The following is a 14,559-nucleotide window of genomic DNA, read 5'->3' as shown; positions in this document are numbered from 1 at the left end:
CAAGGGGCGGCTGAGGCCGAGATGGCGAACTTGTAAATCGTTTTCATTTTCGTCCTCTCATTTGTATCAAAAAAGTAAAACTAACAAAATCTGCTCTTCAGACTTATTTTTTCTTCTCGTTCTTTTCATTTTTCCATTTGTAGCAAGTCACACGCAAGTCCTCACACACACACACACACACACACACACACACAAGGCAGACGTTAAAGCATCGAAACAAAAAGTCACGATAGCCGCTCATCTCTTATTACACATGCACGCGCACACACAATGAGTCATTGTGATGTTTAAAGATATGACAAGAGGTCAAATGGAGCAAAGGACAAAGGTCTTACACACAAACACACGCAAACACACACAGCCTGTTGAGGTGTGGTGTCCGAAGACCAAACACAATGAAGGATCCTGCTATCAGTGTGTGTGTGTGTGTGTGTGTGTGTGTGTGTGTGTGTGCCCGAGATGAACAGCCATCTTGAGTTGCGGTCTTTTTAGTGTGTTTGAAATTGGACAGTCGTGGATACGTGGCAGCATATAGGTTTGATCGGGGCTTGCCGTGGGTGGCGTTTGGATGATGTCCTTACACCGCCGACTAAACACTCTAACAAGGTGGGCAGAGCGTCCCCCGTCCTCCATAAAGTTTTATTGAGGATGACGACAATAAAAGGTTTTGGTTTTTTTCACCACGGAGACGCACCAATGTTTACCCGGTTTACTTTTTTTCTCTCTCTGTCTCTCTCTCGCTCTCTCTCTCTCTCATATGCACACACACGGCAGATTTAAAACCATCGAAACAAAATGGCTGCATGCATGCTGTCTTCGCTTCGTCTAATTGGTCCTTTTGCCAATCCAAGATGGCGACTGTGTGTGTACGTATATGTGTGTGCGTGCATGTGACCTTTGTACCGGTGACATCTCGTCCCTGATTGGTTCATAAGTGTCATCTGTCCCACTGACAGACGCCATCTCTCATCTTTGGGGGTTAGCAGTGTGCTACCGCGGGCAACGATTGGATGCCGCCATTTTAGCGAGGCTTTGCAAACAAACAACAAGAAATCATAATTCAAGACTCATCAATGTGTTATATTTTCTCGCATCATACACTTCATGACATACACTTTGTGAAATAATTACATACATACATCTGAACACAATTGGGACACCTTTTATATTCATATGTTCATACAGGTTTATTATATTATTATATTATGTCTAAATACATGCATTATAAATTTAGACACTACATATATATATATACATATATAAATATATGTATATATATATATATAATGGACACAATTACATACAGTACATTGATCTGTGTGTAGTTTTTAGTACATATATTATTACATATTTATGACATACACATTTTTGAGATTTGTAGAGATACCTTTATTTATGCAGATTTCTTGAATTCCAACATTTATGACAATTTGCACACATTATGGACATTTCTATGCATTTATGACACAGTTATGCACAATTATGACACATCTATTCACTTCCAGGACATATTTAAACACACATTTATGACATGAATACACATTTATGACATACATATATGCATTTAGGACATATTCATACACATTTATGACATGTTGTTTACGACACGTTTATGACACATTTACAACACAGTGTTATATTAATGATAATCATAACAACTATGCGCGCGTGACATCTTTGCTACCACGTTTACCGAGCAGACAAAAGCCGAAAAGGAGAGAAAACGAAGCATGAATTTGATGAGAAAGAAAAAGAAAGTGAGCACAAACAAAATGTCCACCACTCTCGGGAACGCCCACACCCTTGTAAAAGTTAATCATTGGAGCACACACACACACACACCCACACAATGTACAGTCACAACTTTATGGCTGCTGATGATCTTGAAGCTCATATCGGCTGTGGGAAAAAGTGACTTCCCGCATGAGGGTTCACACAACACCAGGAAGTTCGTTTAATGTAATAAGTATAATAGTAATATAATAGTATGTTTATAAGCAGTACGCTTTAAGTGTACGTTAGTAGGAAATAGGAATATATATTCAATATACTGTACTAGGACTAAGATGTTAATATGTATGATTAACACATTTAATATGTACTGCGTTTAATCTATATGTATGAATGTAAATGTGTATGACAGTATGACTAGTATGTTTATGTACTTACTGTATACTGTTGCACTAGTACACACTATGCACTTGTGTTGTTATGCACTGTATGTTGTACGCAAGTAGAACAGAAGAGTGTTGTCGCCCCCTGTCGATGGTCGTCCTCACTACAGTAACACCAATAATGTTGCTTTAAGAATATTAGTCATTAAAGAATAACAATAAGACAGAGTTTTATTTCTAAAGAGTATATTTCATATTATTGTAAGCTATCCCGCCCGTGAATAGTGGGGGTCAACTGTATAAAGCTAGTATGTTGCATTTATGAAATCATTGAACAGGGAACACAAAACGGATTCTTGCATGTTAGAAAATCATTTTTTTTAATGGTTTGGTTGAAGCTCATTTTCAAATAAAGTTATGTCTATTTGAATCCTTGTAGTCATGAAATTGACATCAAGGCTGCCACACCACACTTAATTAAGACGCGTGAAATCTAGGGGCGTAAAAAAATCGAGTGAAAATTCACCTTCATTATATTAAAACGAATAATTACGAATGACGTTTAATTTCGACTGAAGAAGTTACAAGGGAAGGAAAGAGGAGTATGCTGAATTAAAAACAACTGCTGTAAATACAAGATTGTAAATAAATAGGCGAAGCCATACCTCCTACCAGTAGACGGCGGTAACGAGACACCAATAACAGAAGAAGAAGCGGAATAAGCCGATGCTGGCCGAGCTTTGCCGAGCTTTGCCGAGCTCGCGGAGATCAGCTGACTCGAAATCTTCTACGTCGCCCCGGCCGTCGTCCTTCAGTCCTTCCTTCCTAGGCGGCTTTTGTTCTTGTCGAAGGGCCACAAAAAAGAAACACTTGTCCTTGTCGTGTGTGACTGGAGAGCGCGAAAAGATGCCGTCGTTGCTCTTCTGCGGCCCCAAGATGGCCGCGTGCGGCATCGTTATCAGCATCTGGGGCGTCATCATGTTGGTAAGAAAACTCATCTAACGATTGTTATTATTTATTATTTGTGGTGATAAATGTGACGGCGACGATGGTCGCAGGCGTTTCGCGAGCGCATTTTGGCGACAGAAACGCTGTGCCGACGTTCGAATCCAGAGTGTCACACAACACAACACAACAAATAAGAAGAAACGATGACAATGTTCGTCGGTTTCCTGATTAAAGCGATGTTTAACGGTGACATAGAAAGAATACGAATAAGGATATTGAATGGCGGAATATTTTTTCCCCCGTGATCACGTGACTTTCCAAAACAGGAAGTGCCAGAATTAAAGCAGAGAGAAACGCTTAAGCGTCAAAATATCGTGCGTTGAGCTTGAAAACATTGTGTCAATAACTATGTCGTGGATGATGAACTTTTTGTTCATTACTACAATGCGATTGGAGATGAAAGGGGCATTTTGTTGACACTAGTATTGATTTAAATAATATGACTGGAACATTTAAATAACAATACAAATTGTTTATATGGCCAAATAAGTTTTAAAGAAATAACATTTTGTTGAAATTGCAATGTCATTAAAACACTTTGTTGACAATTTAGAGGCGTTTGTTCATTTGCGGCAGGCGATGCTGGGAATCTTCTTCAGTGCCAAGTCAGCCGTACTCATCGAGGACGTCCCGTTTACCGAGGAGGACATCCGCAATGAGTCAGTGCTGCCATTTTTGTAATAGTTATTCTGTGATACACGTCTATTTTTTAGCAAGAAGTGTAAAATTTAGAAAGGTGCAATGTATAGGAAGGCCTTTTCCCCTTCCAACAGGAAGTGACCTCATTGCATCTGTCTTCCCGCAGTCAACACCCTCCTCAGAATATCTACAGTCTGTACAGCCAAGTGGGCATCAACTGCTTCATCGCGGCCGCCGTCTACGTGGCGGTGGGCGCCGTGTCGCTGTGTCAGGTTCGACTCAACAAGCGGCAGGAGTACATGGTGACCTAAAATGGCTGCCCCCGCTCCCCTGCAGTGGCCCATCGGCTGGAGGAAGGAAGCCCCGTAATTTATTTCACGTTGAAACGTTTTGTGTTCATGTTGCCGTTCCTCTGTTGTGACCTTGTCAACGAAAAAATTCGGCAAGTCGAAACGTGTGACAGGAAGTGTGCATGTCAAAAGTTGTGTGAATGTCAAAATAAAATGTGCATGGATGTGGTTTTGTGTGGAAATAAAATTGACAAAAAAATCATTCGGCACTAAATTATTTTGGGAAAATAGTGATAGCCATATTGAGACTGTGGGCCCAACTTGGTGATTTCCACTTAGGGGTGTACTCACTTTTGTTGCCAATGGTATAGACAGTGTCCATGTGTAGACTTAATTTGAGGGGAGAATACATTTACACTGTATACAAGCTATACGGACTACTGTACAATACAGAAAAGCAAACAATGTATGGAACGCTGTTTGCTGGATGATATTCAAACTAGAACTAGAATAGCAAGACCCTGAAATGTAGACGGCAGCTAAGCAACAAGCAAACAAAGTAATTAATTTAAAAAAAAATCATTCACAGGAAAGATTTATAAAAATGGTTTTGAAGTCAATTGTTAGTCCTGCTTGGAGTGAAAAAAGAAGTCATGTTATGACACTCTGCTGCCCCCCACAGGACACGAGTCACCGCTGAAGGTTCCCCAGGACCAGCTGGGGCCACTTGAGTTAGTGCAGTTGCTTTAATTCACAGTCCAATTTAATGAAGCCTTTTTTATTTTATTTGTTTTTACGTTGACAATTATTATAATTATTATTATTCACATCAATACATGACAAGACGCATATAATAGGGTGGGTGTGGTGGTCAAGGTTTTCACAGGTGTGTCAAGGCTTGGACTGAACCAGAGTGTGCAGACTTTGGGCCACCTGATCAACGGACATGTTGTCCAGGGAGACGCTGTGCTCCTTCCCCAAATCTGTCAGTAAACACACCACAACATGGACAGCGTCAATGCAATTTTAGCGCCCAAAGTTCCAGGTTGAACAGACTCGTCAGCACGTCGACTTGGTAAAAAAGTCGTATTAAATTGATGTTAGTCAGGATTTGACGCCTATTATTGATGCACGTGTTTTAGGAGCATAGTAACTAATACCTCAAGTAGAAATATTTGAAGATACTGAATGTTGCAAAATTTCAGCCAACAGCTTCAGTTCAAGACAGGTTGCAAGTTAGTATTGTTACTTTTAGTAAAATCTCGATCTAGTGATTGGGGCGTCATGAATGATGCAAATGCATTTTCAGAATCATTCCCCAAATCACCACAAAGAGATTTCAGGCGGAACCATGAGGTAATACCAAACAAATTTTCTCCGCAACGATGTCGTGCTGTCCCTCACCGTAACGGGCCCACAGCCGGGCCTCCACTCCGGAACATTCTCGGACCAGGATGGGGAAGTTTGCGTTGGCCCGCTTCAGGTCCACGTAGTGCTGCTCCACAAAATCTCTGAAAAGCAGCGTCAATGCAAAAAGAAAGTTCAAACGCTAGCAAGTTGAAGGCACAAAATCAAAGAAAGATGGATGAGCACTCTTTAAATCGCAGTAGCATTTTTTAATTTTAAATAACAAAAGAAAAAAGCACAGACAGTTCTCGGGACAGTTTCCAGCTTGCTCTCGACATGAACATTTTCACTTTTCAAGTAGGGCTGCAAATAATTAATCAGGTTTAAGAAAAAAAAACGAATTTCCAATCCTTTATTCAAAATCAGGACATGATTTGACAGTGTACAAAATAAACAAACAAATTGATGCTGATTTAGTTCCTGGTTTGGTCTGGAACATGTCAGAATATCAGCAAAAATGTTGATCATTGTTTTCCAAAGTAAAAGCAGATGTTTGTATATGATTTAAATATTTTCAAGATAATAAGTCCGCTTTCCTGGAGGACTGCAAAAATTGGACAACATTTACAGTTGCAAGGCTAAAATTCCAATCATTCCGACAATTAAATAAGGTTTTTCAACAAATAATCGCTTCTCAAAATAGTTGAATAGTTATAGGTGTCAATGAATTAACTGCTGAACTACTAGCAGAAACGTGGACAGTTCTGAGGACTGTTCCAAACGCTCTCTTGACATGTCCAGTTTCAATATCAAGAATCAACACATTTTACATGACCCAAAATACACCGCTGAATCTAAAATCAATTTTAGTAGACACGCTTGAGCCCGACCTTCGCAGCATCCCTACAAAATATTCTCATCCTCTAAAAATAATGGCCTAAATGATATTTCCACAAAAATCAGTATTCAGTTGCTATGCTTGTTTTCAGAAAAAAAATAAAACCATGACTTCAGCCATCGTTTTAAGAGGGTGGCGAGGTTTTAATTGTTGTGTCACTTGAAAGATATAATAACATTTTTAATACCTAAATTTATATACCAACTATTGTTACACATATGAACATTTTAATTTTCCATATTAACCTTTGAATTAGAAATCTTGTGTCTCAGCAGGGCACATGATGTTGACCTCGTATGCTCTAACCTTAAGCTTGAACGACGTTGTTTTGTCTAAAAAGTTCCTTCTCCGCACTTCTTTGCCAAAACACATTTGGCTCTCACAGTCTGCCTAGACACTGATTGGGCCAGAAATTCGTTGTTTTAAATACACGCACATCTCACCAATGAAAACAGAATTCGTTTTGAAATAATACACATACACATACATTATTGTCTCTATCAGTTATGTCCAGTTCGGGTTGTTTTGCGAGATATTGTTTTGGGGAAGTCAGACCCTTCAACTATGTCCCAGTTTATGCACCAAATTTGCCCCTGAACGTTTGTTTACATTAGACTTCGTCTTGCCACCTCCTTTGGAAAAGTACTGGCTGAAATGATCAGAGGGGCGGATTTTAAGAAACTATATATAGCGTCTGCAACCCGGAAGAGGGGACACATTCTGACGCTCAGAAATTCCACGTTCTTAAGTGATGTACCTGAGTGTTGAATGTTCCAAGAGATCTCTTGTTTGATTAAAAATCATTTTTGCAAAGAATGTATTTTTCTTACAACAACTCACCCTCATATTTGAACACGCAAGGAGGACAAAATACCTCCGAATCTTTCAATTGGCGACCACCGACGTTTCGACAGTTTCCAGCGGGGCGTTCAGGGACGGGCAGAATTCTACGGCCACATAATAATTAAGGTAAGTGGACAAATGAATCCACGTTTTAGGAATTCTGTCTGTTTCAGGGCGCGGCGGCTGGTAAATTCGTCGTGTAAAATTATTTTGAGGCTGGAGTCTGTGTAAGAAAAATAGTGATGAATTTTGAAATCGTTTGCTTGGACGTGAAAGTCCCAGATTTCGGATTTTACCACGGTGTTTGAACTATACACGTGGTGACGTGGTAGTGTATGCGGAAATGCGCAGATGATATGCGATCTTTTTGGAGTTATAAAGATTAATAACGATCGCTAGTAAGTCAGTCTGGGAAACATTTTGTCTTTACAAATTTGTTTTTACAGACGATAGATACGTAGATAATTGATTTGAAGTCTATGTATATGAGATAAGAGATATAAGATGAAGTTGAGAGTAAGTCAGTCTGGGAAACATTTTGTCTTTACAAATTTGTTTTTACAGACGATAGATACGTAGATAATTGATTTGAAGTCTATGTATATGAGATAAGAGATATAAGATGAAGTTGAGAGTAAGTCAGTCTGGGAAACATTTTGTCTTTACAATTTTGTTTTTACAGACGATAGATACGTAGATAATTGATTTGAAGTCTGTGTATATGAGAGTAAGTCAGCTGGAGAAGCATTATTCTTTTACCAGCGTTAGATGTGTGGGCATTGGTTTTACGTCCATACATATATTTAAGTTGAGAGAAGTCGGCTCAAAAAGCATCTTTGTCTTGATCCCTGCCTGATGCGCGGGAGAGACAAACACTTTGTTTTTATGAGTAATAGATTCTTGGGTAATTAGATAACAAAGATCCTTGAATAAGTGTTGCCGATTAAAGCTGCGGGAGGATCGACTGCTTCATTTTCTAGGGACAAAGGACTCAACTTATAGGAAGTCAGATTGACATAAAACGGATTTAGTACGCCGTTTTAAGATTAATCGATAGGTCTATGAATAATTGGATATTGACATTTTTAGACAAGATATAAGAGATAAGATGTATTGACTCAACTCGTGGAAGTCGGGCTGACTAAAGCATATTTGATACGACGCTTTAGATCAAGCCAATAGGTCTATTGAATATTCGTGATTAAAATTCAAAGACAAAGAAACTGTTGAAGCTGGGGTAGCGCAGTTGACATCCGGATATTTATGTGTTGATATGTCGTACAAAACGACATGTCTTGTCTGTCCGTTGTGTGTATGCCGTCTGATCGGTGAAGAAACTCTAACGTTACGGTAAAATCTTAAAGGGACCGCGACGAGAACAGTTGATTAATTCTGTTATAAGTGAGACGTCACTTCATTTAAATATTAATACAACTGAACTATGATAATCTACAATATAATATAATACAAATCAATAAGCTATAAAATACCTGAGTTAATAATTAAGACGAAACATGGACACTCTATTTGAACTCAAAACACAGTGGTTTGACCCGAATGGGATTCCGTTGAGTTTAGATGGGATGACGCTGGATAAACAAATTGGAAACGCATGCGCTGTGGCTATAGGGATTTTACCTACAAAGACTAAACGAGAAACAAAAAAAGAACTTTGCGACTGGATGCAAGACGGCTGTAGAAAAGGTTATTTTCCGCCATTACAATCTGCAGTGTGTCTAATCTCTTTGATGAAGAGCGTTGAACTTGCATGTGTGAAAAAACGTCACGAACTAGATGAGCTGGTGCAACACACATCTGTAATTTCTTCGAGTGGAAGAAAAGCCAGAAATGATCGAAAGCTTGTTGACAAAATAATGAATAATGCTAGAATACTAGCTTTAGGTATTTTTGTGAAGTTATAACCATTTATATAACTAAATAATGATATAAGACTAAATGATTTGACCTGATATGACTTCCGCTAGTCGGAATTAAAGCTTCCGGATTAATCATACCGTTTAAATAATGACTTAAAATGTAATTAATATTGAACGACGGGACTTGATTATATTGTGAAAAAGGTTAGTTTATTCTAATAAGATATGGCATTTGTTCGATGGTTTTAATGACGGCAATTTAACTTTGAATGTGCGTACACGGCGACCGCCCGTTAATAATGTTATGAGTGTATGTAATTTTATATAGAGGAGAGTCCCGGACGTATCTTTAAGAAAAGTGTATTGAAAAAATGATGAATACTGAAATGTTGCTTTGCAAATAAAATAACTGTATAATACAAATTTATGTAATAAAACAAATTAAGCCGTTTAATAAGCGCTAAACGGGATAAATTAATTAGACGGTAAAATTACTAATAAAACTTCTAACGCTAAAACCCGCAATTGTCTGCGTTAAATAATTGAACGACATTATATAAATTGTTGCCGTAACTGATTTTATAAGCCCCTTACATAAATTTCTTAAGCACTAACGTTGAATACTTAAACTGGCTTCAAGAGTGCAAATACGTCATATTTAAAAATTATGTTTGCTATAAAACGAACGAATATTAATACACAAATAACATAGAGAGGTATAGTTTTAAGATATTATAAAATTTAGATGCATGTCTTATGCTTGTAGAGCATGGGTGGCTTTGACTGATTGTAGTTGCTATGACTCATTCCCTTTCTCGGGTTAAAAAATGCCAACAGCCATCAATCTTTGTAATGAGGTCAAATAAAATGTTTTTATAAAAGGTAATGTTAATTGTGTGATTGTTTTAGATTAAATAGTTTAGTCTCTACTCTTATTTTAATAATAATAATAATAATAACTAAAAACAAATAACTTGGATGGCAATTAATGTGGAATAATTCTTATATAGATGATTGTTTTTTCCCTTATGATTTTGTTTGTGCGCGAGAACATTGTTTAATAAATTTTAAATATCTTTTCAGAATCAGGAGACACACCCATTAAGGACAATTGGGGTCGCACCAAAGTGCCATGTTCCGGTCCTGGGGATGAAGTAATGTGTTAATTATAATTTAAAAGGAGTTTTTTATTTATTTTTTTCTCCGACGTTTATAAATAGAAAGTAATTTTAATCTCTCCTGAATATATTTAACCTTTGAATTCGACATTTGAAGTCTCATTACAAACAGACTGGGGAAGCTATCTGGAAGAAACACATTTTTGACATAATTTGAGGTGCTATGTAATTAAAATCATTCCTGCTTTGACGTTTGACCAAAGGCTGACTTTACGGGCTGCGGCCTCCATTGAGAAAACATTAATTGAAAACTACACACTTATTAATTAACTATATTTGTAAATTGTTAGAGTATATCTGTCCTATTTTATCCTAAGTATTATTTATGAAGGTATGCAAAACATATTAAATTAAATATTGTAAACCATAACAAATATTGACATATAATTAGCAATTATTTAAAATTGTAAACTTTCATTGTTTTAATTATTATTTTTTATTATTTTTATTTTTATTTAATTTTTTTAATAAAGGAAGTTTTTGGTTTTAATATTTACTGACATGTTATAACCTAAATACTGTTGGGGCGGATTTTAATGTTTTCAGTCGAGTGAGGATTATTGGTCAAGGGTCATTATTTCGGAACAAAGTCAACTGGCGGGACACAGACCTCTTTAAAACCCCCACCCACAGAGAAACTGCAACTGCCACCTGTCACCACCACCAGCAGGGCGGTGGAAAAAGATGCCGCCATACCTGACTACACCTGCAGCCTGCTAACGCCAGATGGAAGGGCGGAGATTCCTGCCGACTATTGCCACAAAGACTGTGCCATCATATACAAATGTGAAAAAAGAAAAACTGCTCCACTGCCAAATGAACTGTTCTATGAAACTGCTCCAAATATTCTGCACAAGCGTCTTCAAAGCGTTCCTGCGTCCAGAACTGTCCTACGAAAGAACTATGCCATACGAAGGCCACACCCAACAAACAATGCTCTCTTTGAATTGCTGATACCGGGCCATATGATTTGACGCTGACTGTTTGCACTGAAATCTATATTTTGACATGGGTAGGGTTATAACATTTACAGTAAAACATTTGGTAAATTTAACTAATTGATTGACAACATTTTATATATACAAATTTTTTATATTTTAAAAACTTTTTTATGTCTATTTTTGATTTGATCTGATTTGTTTATTTTGCTATTTTAAAACAGTCAGTTTTTTGGACAAACATCAAACAGGGGGACTAGTAAGCTTAATGGTAATATTAAAACTAAGGGCAACTTTATGTATTGATAATATTTGATTTTTTGTTAAATTTATTGGTTAAGCTACAATATTTTAAAGTACAAAAGATAATATTGGTAAATTTAAAGTTTCAGAAATTGAAAACAGCTAATATGAATATAGATAAGATATAATTTATTTGAACCTTAATTATTATATTTTATTTTTTAAAACTTGGTCTTTTGATATTTTCCCAAATTCTCTTTTCAAATTTAAACACTGGCTTGGGATGCATTGTTGAATTTACTGGTTAAATATAAACTTTTTCCCCTCTTTTTAAAATAAATACACAAGCTAAATTTAGGTACTGCAAAACTTTATATATTAGTCTGAAAAATTCTCTAAAGCGATCTTTTTCAGAAGGGGGAATTATTAGTTGGTCTGGGTATGTCATTGCGAAATAAAAAATAAATATAAAATTAAAAGTTAGTCTTAATATGATAATTAGAGATAGTCCGTGAGAACGAATTTTATAGGAGGACCTTGGGGAATTTTTTGGACCATGGAGAAGGAGTAAGTTTCGGCAGAGACGACAAATTAAGGTGAATATGTTCCATTTCTATTTTTATTAATCCCTGGGGCCCTGGGGGAAGTTGTTATTTTTTGATTTTATTATTGAGGCGAAAGTTGCATTTGTTTAATGGCCGGAAGCACATTTGACATGCTATATCTATAACAATAAGTATTATAATAACATATTTTAATAATCACATTCTGTAAACAAAATTGGCCTTGTCAGATTTGAACTGGCTAAAAAAGATCTTTATTTTCCTTGCAATCAATGTGCTTAGGTCATTAAAAAAACAGCCAAAGGCTGGATCATAATTGAATGTCACAACATACAGAATTTTTTCCACAGGACGGGCCTGCAGAACTTTACTAAAAATTTACTAACCCCTAACTAATAACACTACCAAAATGCTCTCTCTCAGAAGAAGGGATGTGAATAAAATGTTTATTAGTGACTAATAAAAATGTCCTGCACTCAGACCTGAGGTGATGGAGGGGTCAATCAGTCCAATGACGCCGACACCTGGTTCGTTCAACATCCGGCCTTCAGACCTGCCGGGTCCACTTCCTACTCAACCATTACCTTCAGAGAGACCACTGCTCGAGCCACCTGACCAACTGCTCGAGCCACCAGGGGGAGTCAACAGAGAAACCAGTCGACTGCTGCTTCCAGTGTCAGCTAACGAGCTGAGCATTACCCAATGGAAATAGGAGTAATGTGTCCCTTTTCCCCGGCGTTGCAAAAAAAAAAAAAAAAAAATGAGCCACACTTTCAGGAAACAAACCCCAATTCGATGAATTCCTACATCTCTGGCAGTAGATGTGGGCTAAAGGATTCATCCATCCATTCCCCTGACCGCTTGTCCTCACAATGATTGTGGGGGTGCTGAAGCCGATCCCAACTGGCTTCGGGCAGGAGACAAGGTGCAACCTGGACAGGTTGCCAGCCAAACGCAGAGCTGAAGGACTCTGTTTGAAAAAAACAACAACAAAACGCAAGCAACAAAACCTCCCTAGCCCAAACGACGACAAGTCTTCAATCGCGTCCCGAATTGCACATACACAATGACACTCCTTTTAATCCTTAACTGCCATGCCAATTTCCTGAAATCCCCTGCTACAATTTTTTGACATAATCATAACCCACTGTCTTTATATGTGATATGCTTATTTTGCTGAAAAACCGAAAAAACACAAAAAACTGAAAAAACAAAATATCTTCTGATGAATCACACTGTTTGACATATGACGGGCGTCCTCTCTTGTTAAAAGGGTGTTTTTCTTCTTCCTGTGTTGCACCTGCTATTATGATGATGAAGATCCCGTGGGAATCCTTTGGTAAAAATGTTTAAATATTTAGTTGTTGGGCTTAGTTAGTGTTTACGTAAGCCCAAAGGGCGGACTGAAAGATATAATAACATTTTTAATACCTAAATTTATATACCAACTATTGTTACACATATGAACATTTTAATTTTCCATATTAACCTTTGAATTAGAAATCTTGTGTCTCAGCAGGGCACATGATGTTGACCTCGTATGCTCTAACCTTAAGCTTGAACGACGTTGTTTTGTCTAAAAAGTTCCTTCTCCGCACTTCTTTGCCAAAACACATTTGGCTCTCACAGTCTGCCTAGACACTGATTGGGCCAGAAATTCGTTGTTTTAAATACACGCACATCTCACCAATGAAAACAGAATTCGTTTTGAAATAATACACATACACATACATTATTGTCTCTATCAGTTATGTCCAGTTCGGGTTGTTTTGCGAGATATTGTTTTGGGGAAGTCAGACCCTTCAACTATGTCCCAGTTTATGCACCAAATTTGCCCCTGAACGTTTGTTTACATTAGACTTCGTCTTGCCACCTCCTTTGGAAAAGTACTGGCTGAAATGATCAGAGGGGCGGATTTTAAGAAACTATATATAGCGTCTGCAACCCGGAAGAGGGGACACATTCTGACGCTCAGAAATTCCACGTTCTTAAGTGATGTACCTGAGTGTTGAATGTTCCAAGAGATCTCTTGTTTGATTAAAAATCATTTTTGCAAAGAATGTATTTTTCTTACAACAACTCACCCTCATATTTGAACACGCAAGGAGGACAAAATACCTCTTAATCTTTCACACTGCAGAACAAAAGTAGCAATACACTTCTTGGGCGACTTTGACGTTAGCCTTTAGCAGAGGCTAGCTACTAAATGCTAGCAGGTCGGCGAGGACAGTGGAACTTTGTCTATTATGTCTCCGTGTTCACGTCCCCGGCGGCATATTTGGGGGCTTACCTGGTCCCTTTGCTGGCGGCGGACTTTTGGCAGACGTGGATTCGGATTTCACGGAGATTTTTGCCCAAAACGGAACCAAGACCTCGGACTACGGCGGCCGCCATCTTGGCTTGTTGTGGTGATATTTAGGGAGGAGTGAGCCCAGTTTCCGGCCTGGCAGGATTCAAGTTTAAGCCCCGATTTAGTCTGAACAGGAATTTTATTTACACACACATACAAGTTCTTAAACATTGTAAAATGACAACTAGAGACTCATTGCATCAAACGCTCTCGGACTGGGCCGTGTGCTTGCGATTCAAATCATATTACAGTGAGTTGAATCGAATGAAAT

The 14,559-nt window shown here is 37.9% G+C and overlaps 3 protein-coding genes and 1 long non-coding RNA gene across 5 annotated transcripts in view; 3 read left to right on the top strand and 1 right to left on the bottom strand.

Annotated features, from left to right (window-relative positions):
- cdx1b (caudal type homeobox 1 b) overlaps positions 1-46 on the top strand; it is a 3,399-nt gene extending 3,353 nt beyond the window's left edge. Inside the window, exon 3 of the mRNA XM_077547019.1 lies at positions 1-46. This exon is cut by the window's left edge and continues 1,215 nt beyond it. The gene's annotated coding sequence lies outside the window, so the exon portion shown is untranslated.
- Positions 47-2,791: 2,745 nt separating this feature from the next.
- LOC144036279 (ribonuclease kappa-B-like) lies at positions 2,792-4,313 on the top strand. The gene is made up of 3 exons (XM_077546802.1): positions 2,792-3,098; positions 3,699-3,781; positions 3,928-4,313. Exons 1-3 carry the CDS (start codon positions 2,841-2,843, stop codon positions 4,070-4,072), a joined length of 486 nt encoding a protein of 161 aa, XP_077402928.1. The 5' UTR covers positions 2,792-2,840; the 3' UTR covers positions 4,073-4,313.
- Positions 4,314-4,813: 500 nt separating this feature from the next.
- ndufa2 (NADH:ubiquinone oxidoreductase subunit A2) lies at positions 4,814-14,392 on the bottom strand. The gene is made up of 3 exons (XM_077546803.1): positions 14,229-14,392; positions 5,456-5,562; positions 4,814-5,034 (listed from the first exon to the last, which is right to left on the bottom strand). The coding sequence occupies exons 1-3, from the start codon at positions 14,330-14,332 to the stop codon at positions 4,943-4,945; spliced, it is 303 nt and encodes a 100-aa protein (XP_077402929.1). The 5' UTR covers positions 14,333-14,392; the 3' UTR covers positions 4,814-4,942.
- LOC144036282 (uncharacterized) lies at positions 6,463-13,998 on the top strand. 2 transcript variants are annotated; one of them, XR_013288617.1, is made up of 2 exons: positions 6,463-7,265; positions 10,100-13,998. It is a non-coding gene; the product is annotated as an uncharacterized LOC144036282 (long non-coding RNA). The 2 variants fall into 2 exon arrangements; XR_013288616.1 differs by lacking the exon at positions 6,463-7,265 and adding an exon at positions 7,272-8,843.
- Positions 14,393-14,559: the final 167 nt, after the last annotated feature.

The sequence above is a fragment of the Vanacampus margaritifer genome, chromosome 16 (assembly GCF_051991255.1).
Source record: "Vanacampus margaritifer isolate UIUO_Vmar chromosome 16, RoL_Vmar_1.0, whole genome shotgun sequence".
NCBI lineage: Eukaryota > Metazoa > Chordata > Actinopteri > Syngnathiformes > Syngnathidae > Vanacampus > Vanacampus margaritifer.
The sequence above is the reverse complement of the archived record's forward strand: the minus strand, read 5'-3'. Positions and strand labels throughout refer to the sequence as shown.

Bases quoted from the DNA above. Each gene is read 5' to 3' on its own strand.
- LOC144036279 (XM_077546802.1), top strand. From the start codon at position 2,841: ATGCTGGCCGAGCTTTGCCGAGCTTTGCCGAGCTCGCGGAGATCAGCT. The intron at 3,099-3,698 runs GTAAGAAAACTC...CATTTGCGGCAG, and splicing joins TCTGGGGCGTCATCATGTTG to GCGATGCTGGGAATCTTCTT. The intron at 3,782-3,927 runs GTCAGTGCTGCC...GTCTTCCCGCAG, and splicing joins GAGGAGGACATCCGCAATGA to TCAACACCCTCCTCAGAATA.
- ndufa2 (XM_077546803.1), bottom strand. From the start codon at position 14,332: ATGGCGGCCGCCGTAGTCCGAGGTCTTGGTTCCGTTTTGGGCAAAAAT. The intron at 5,563-14,228 runs GTAAGCCCCCAA...GCTGCTTTTCAG, and splicing joins GCCGCCAGCAAAGGGACCAG to AGATTTTGTGGAGCAGCACT. The intron at 5,035-5,455 runs GTGAGGGACAGC...GTTTACTGACAG, and splicing joins CCGGCTGTGGGCCCGTTACG to ATTTGGGGAAGGAGCACAGC.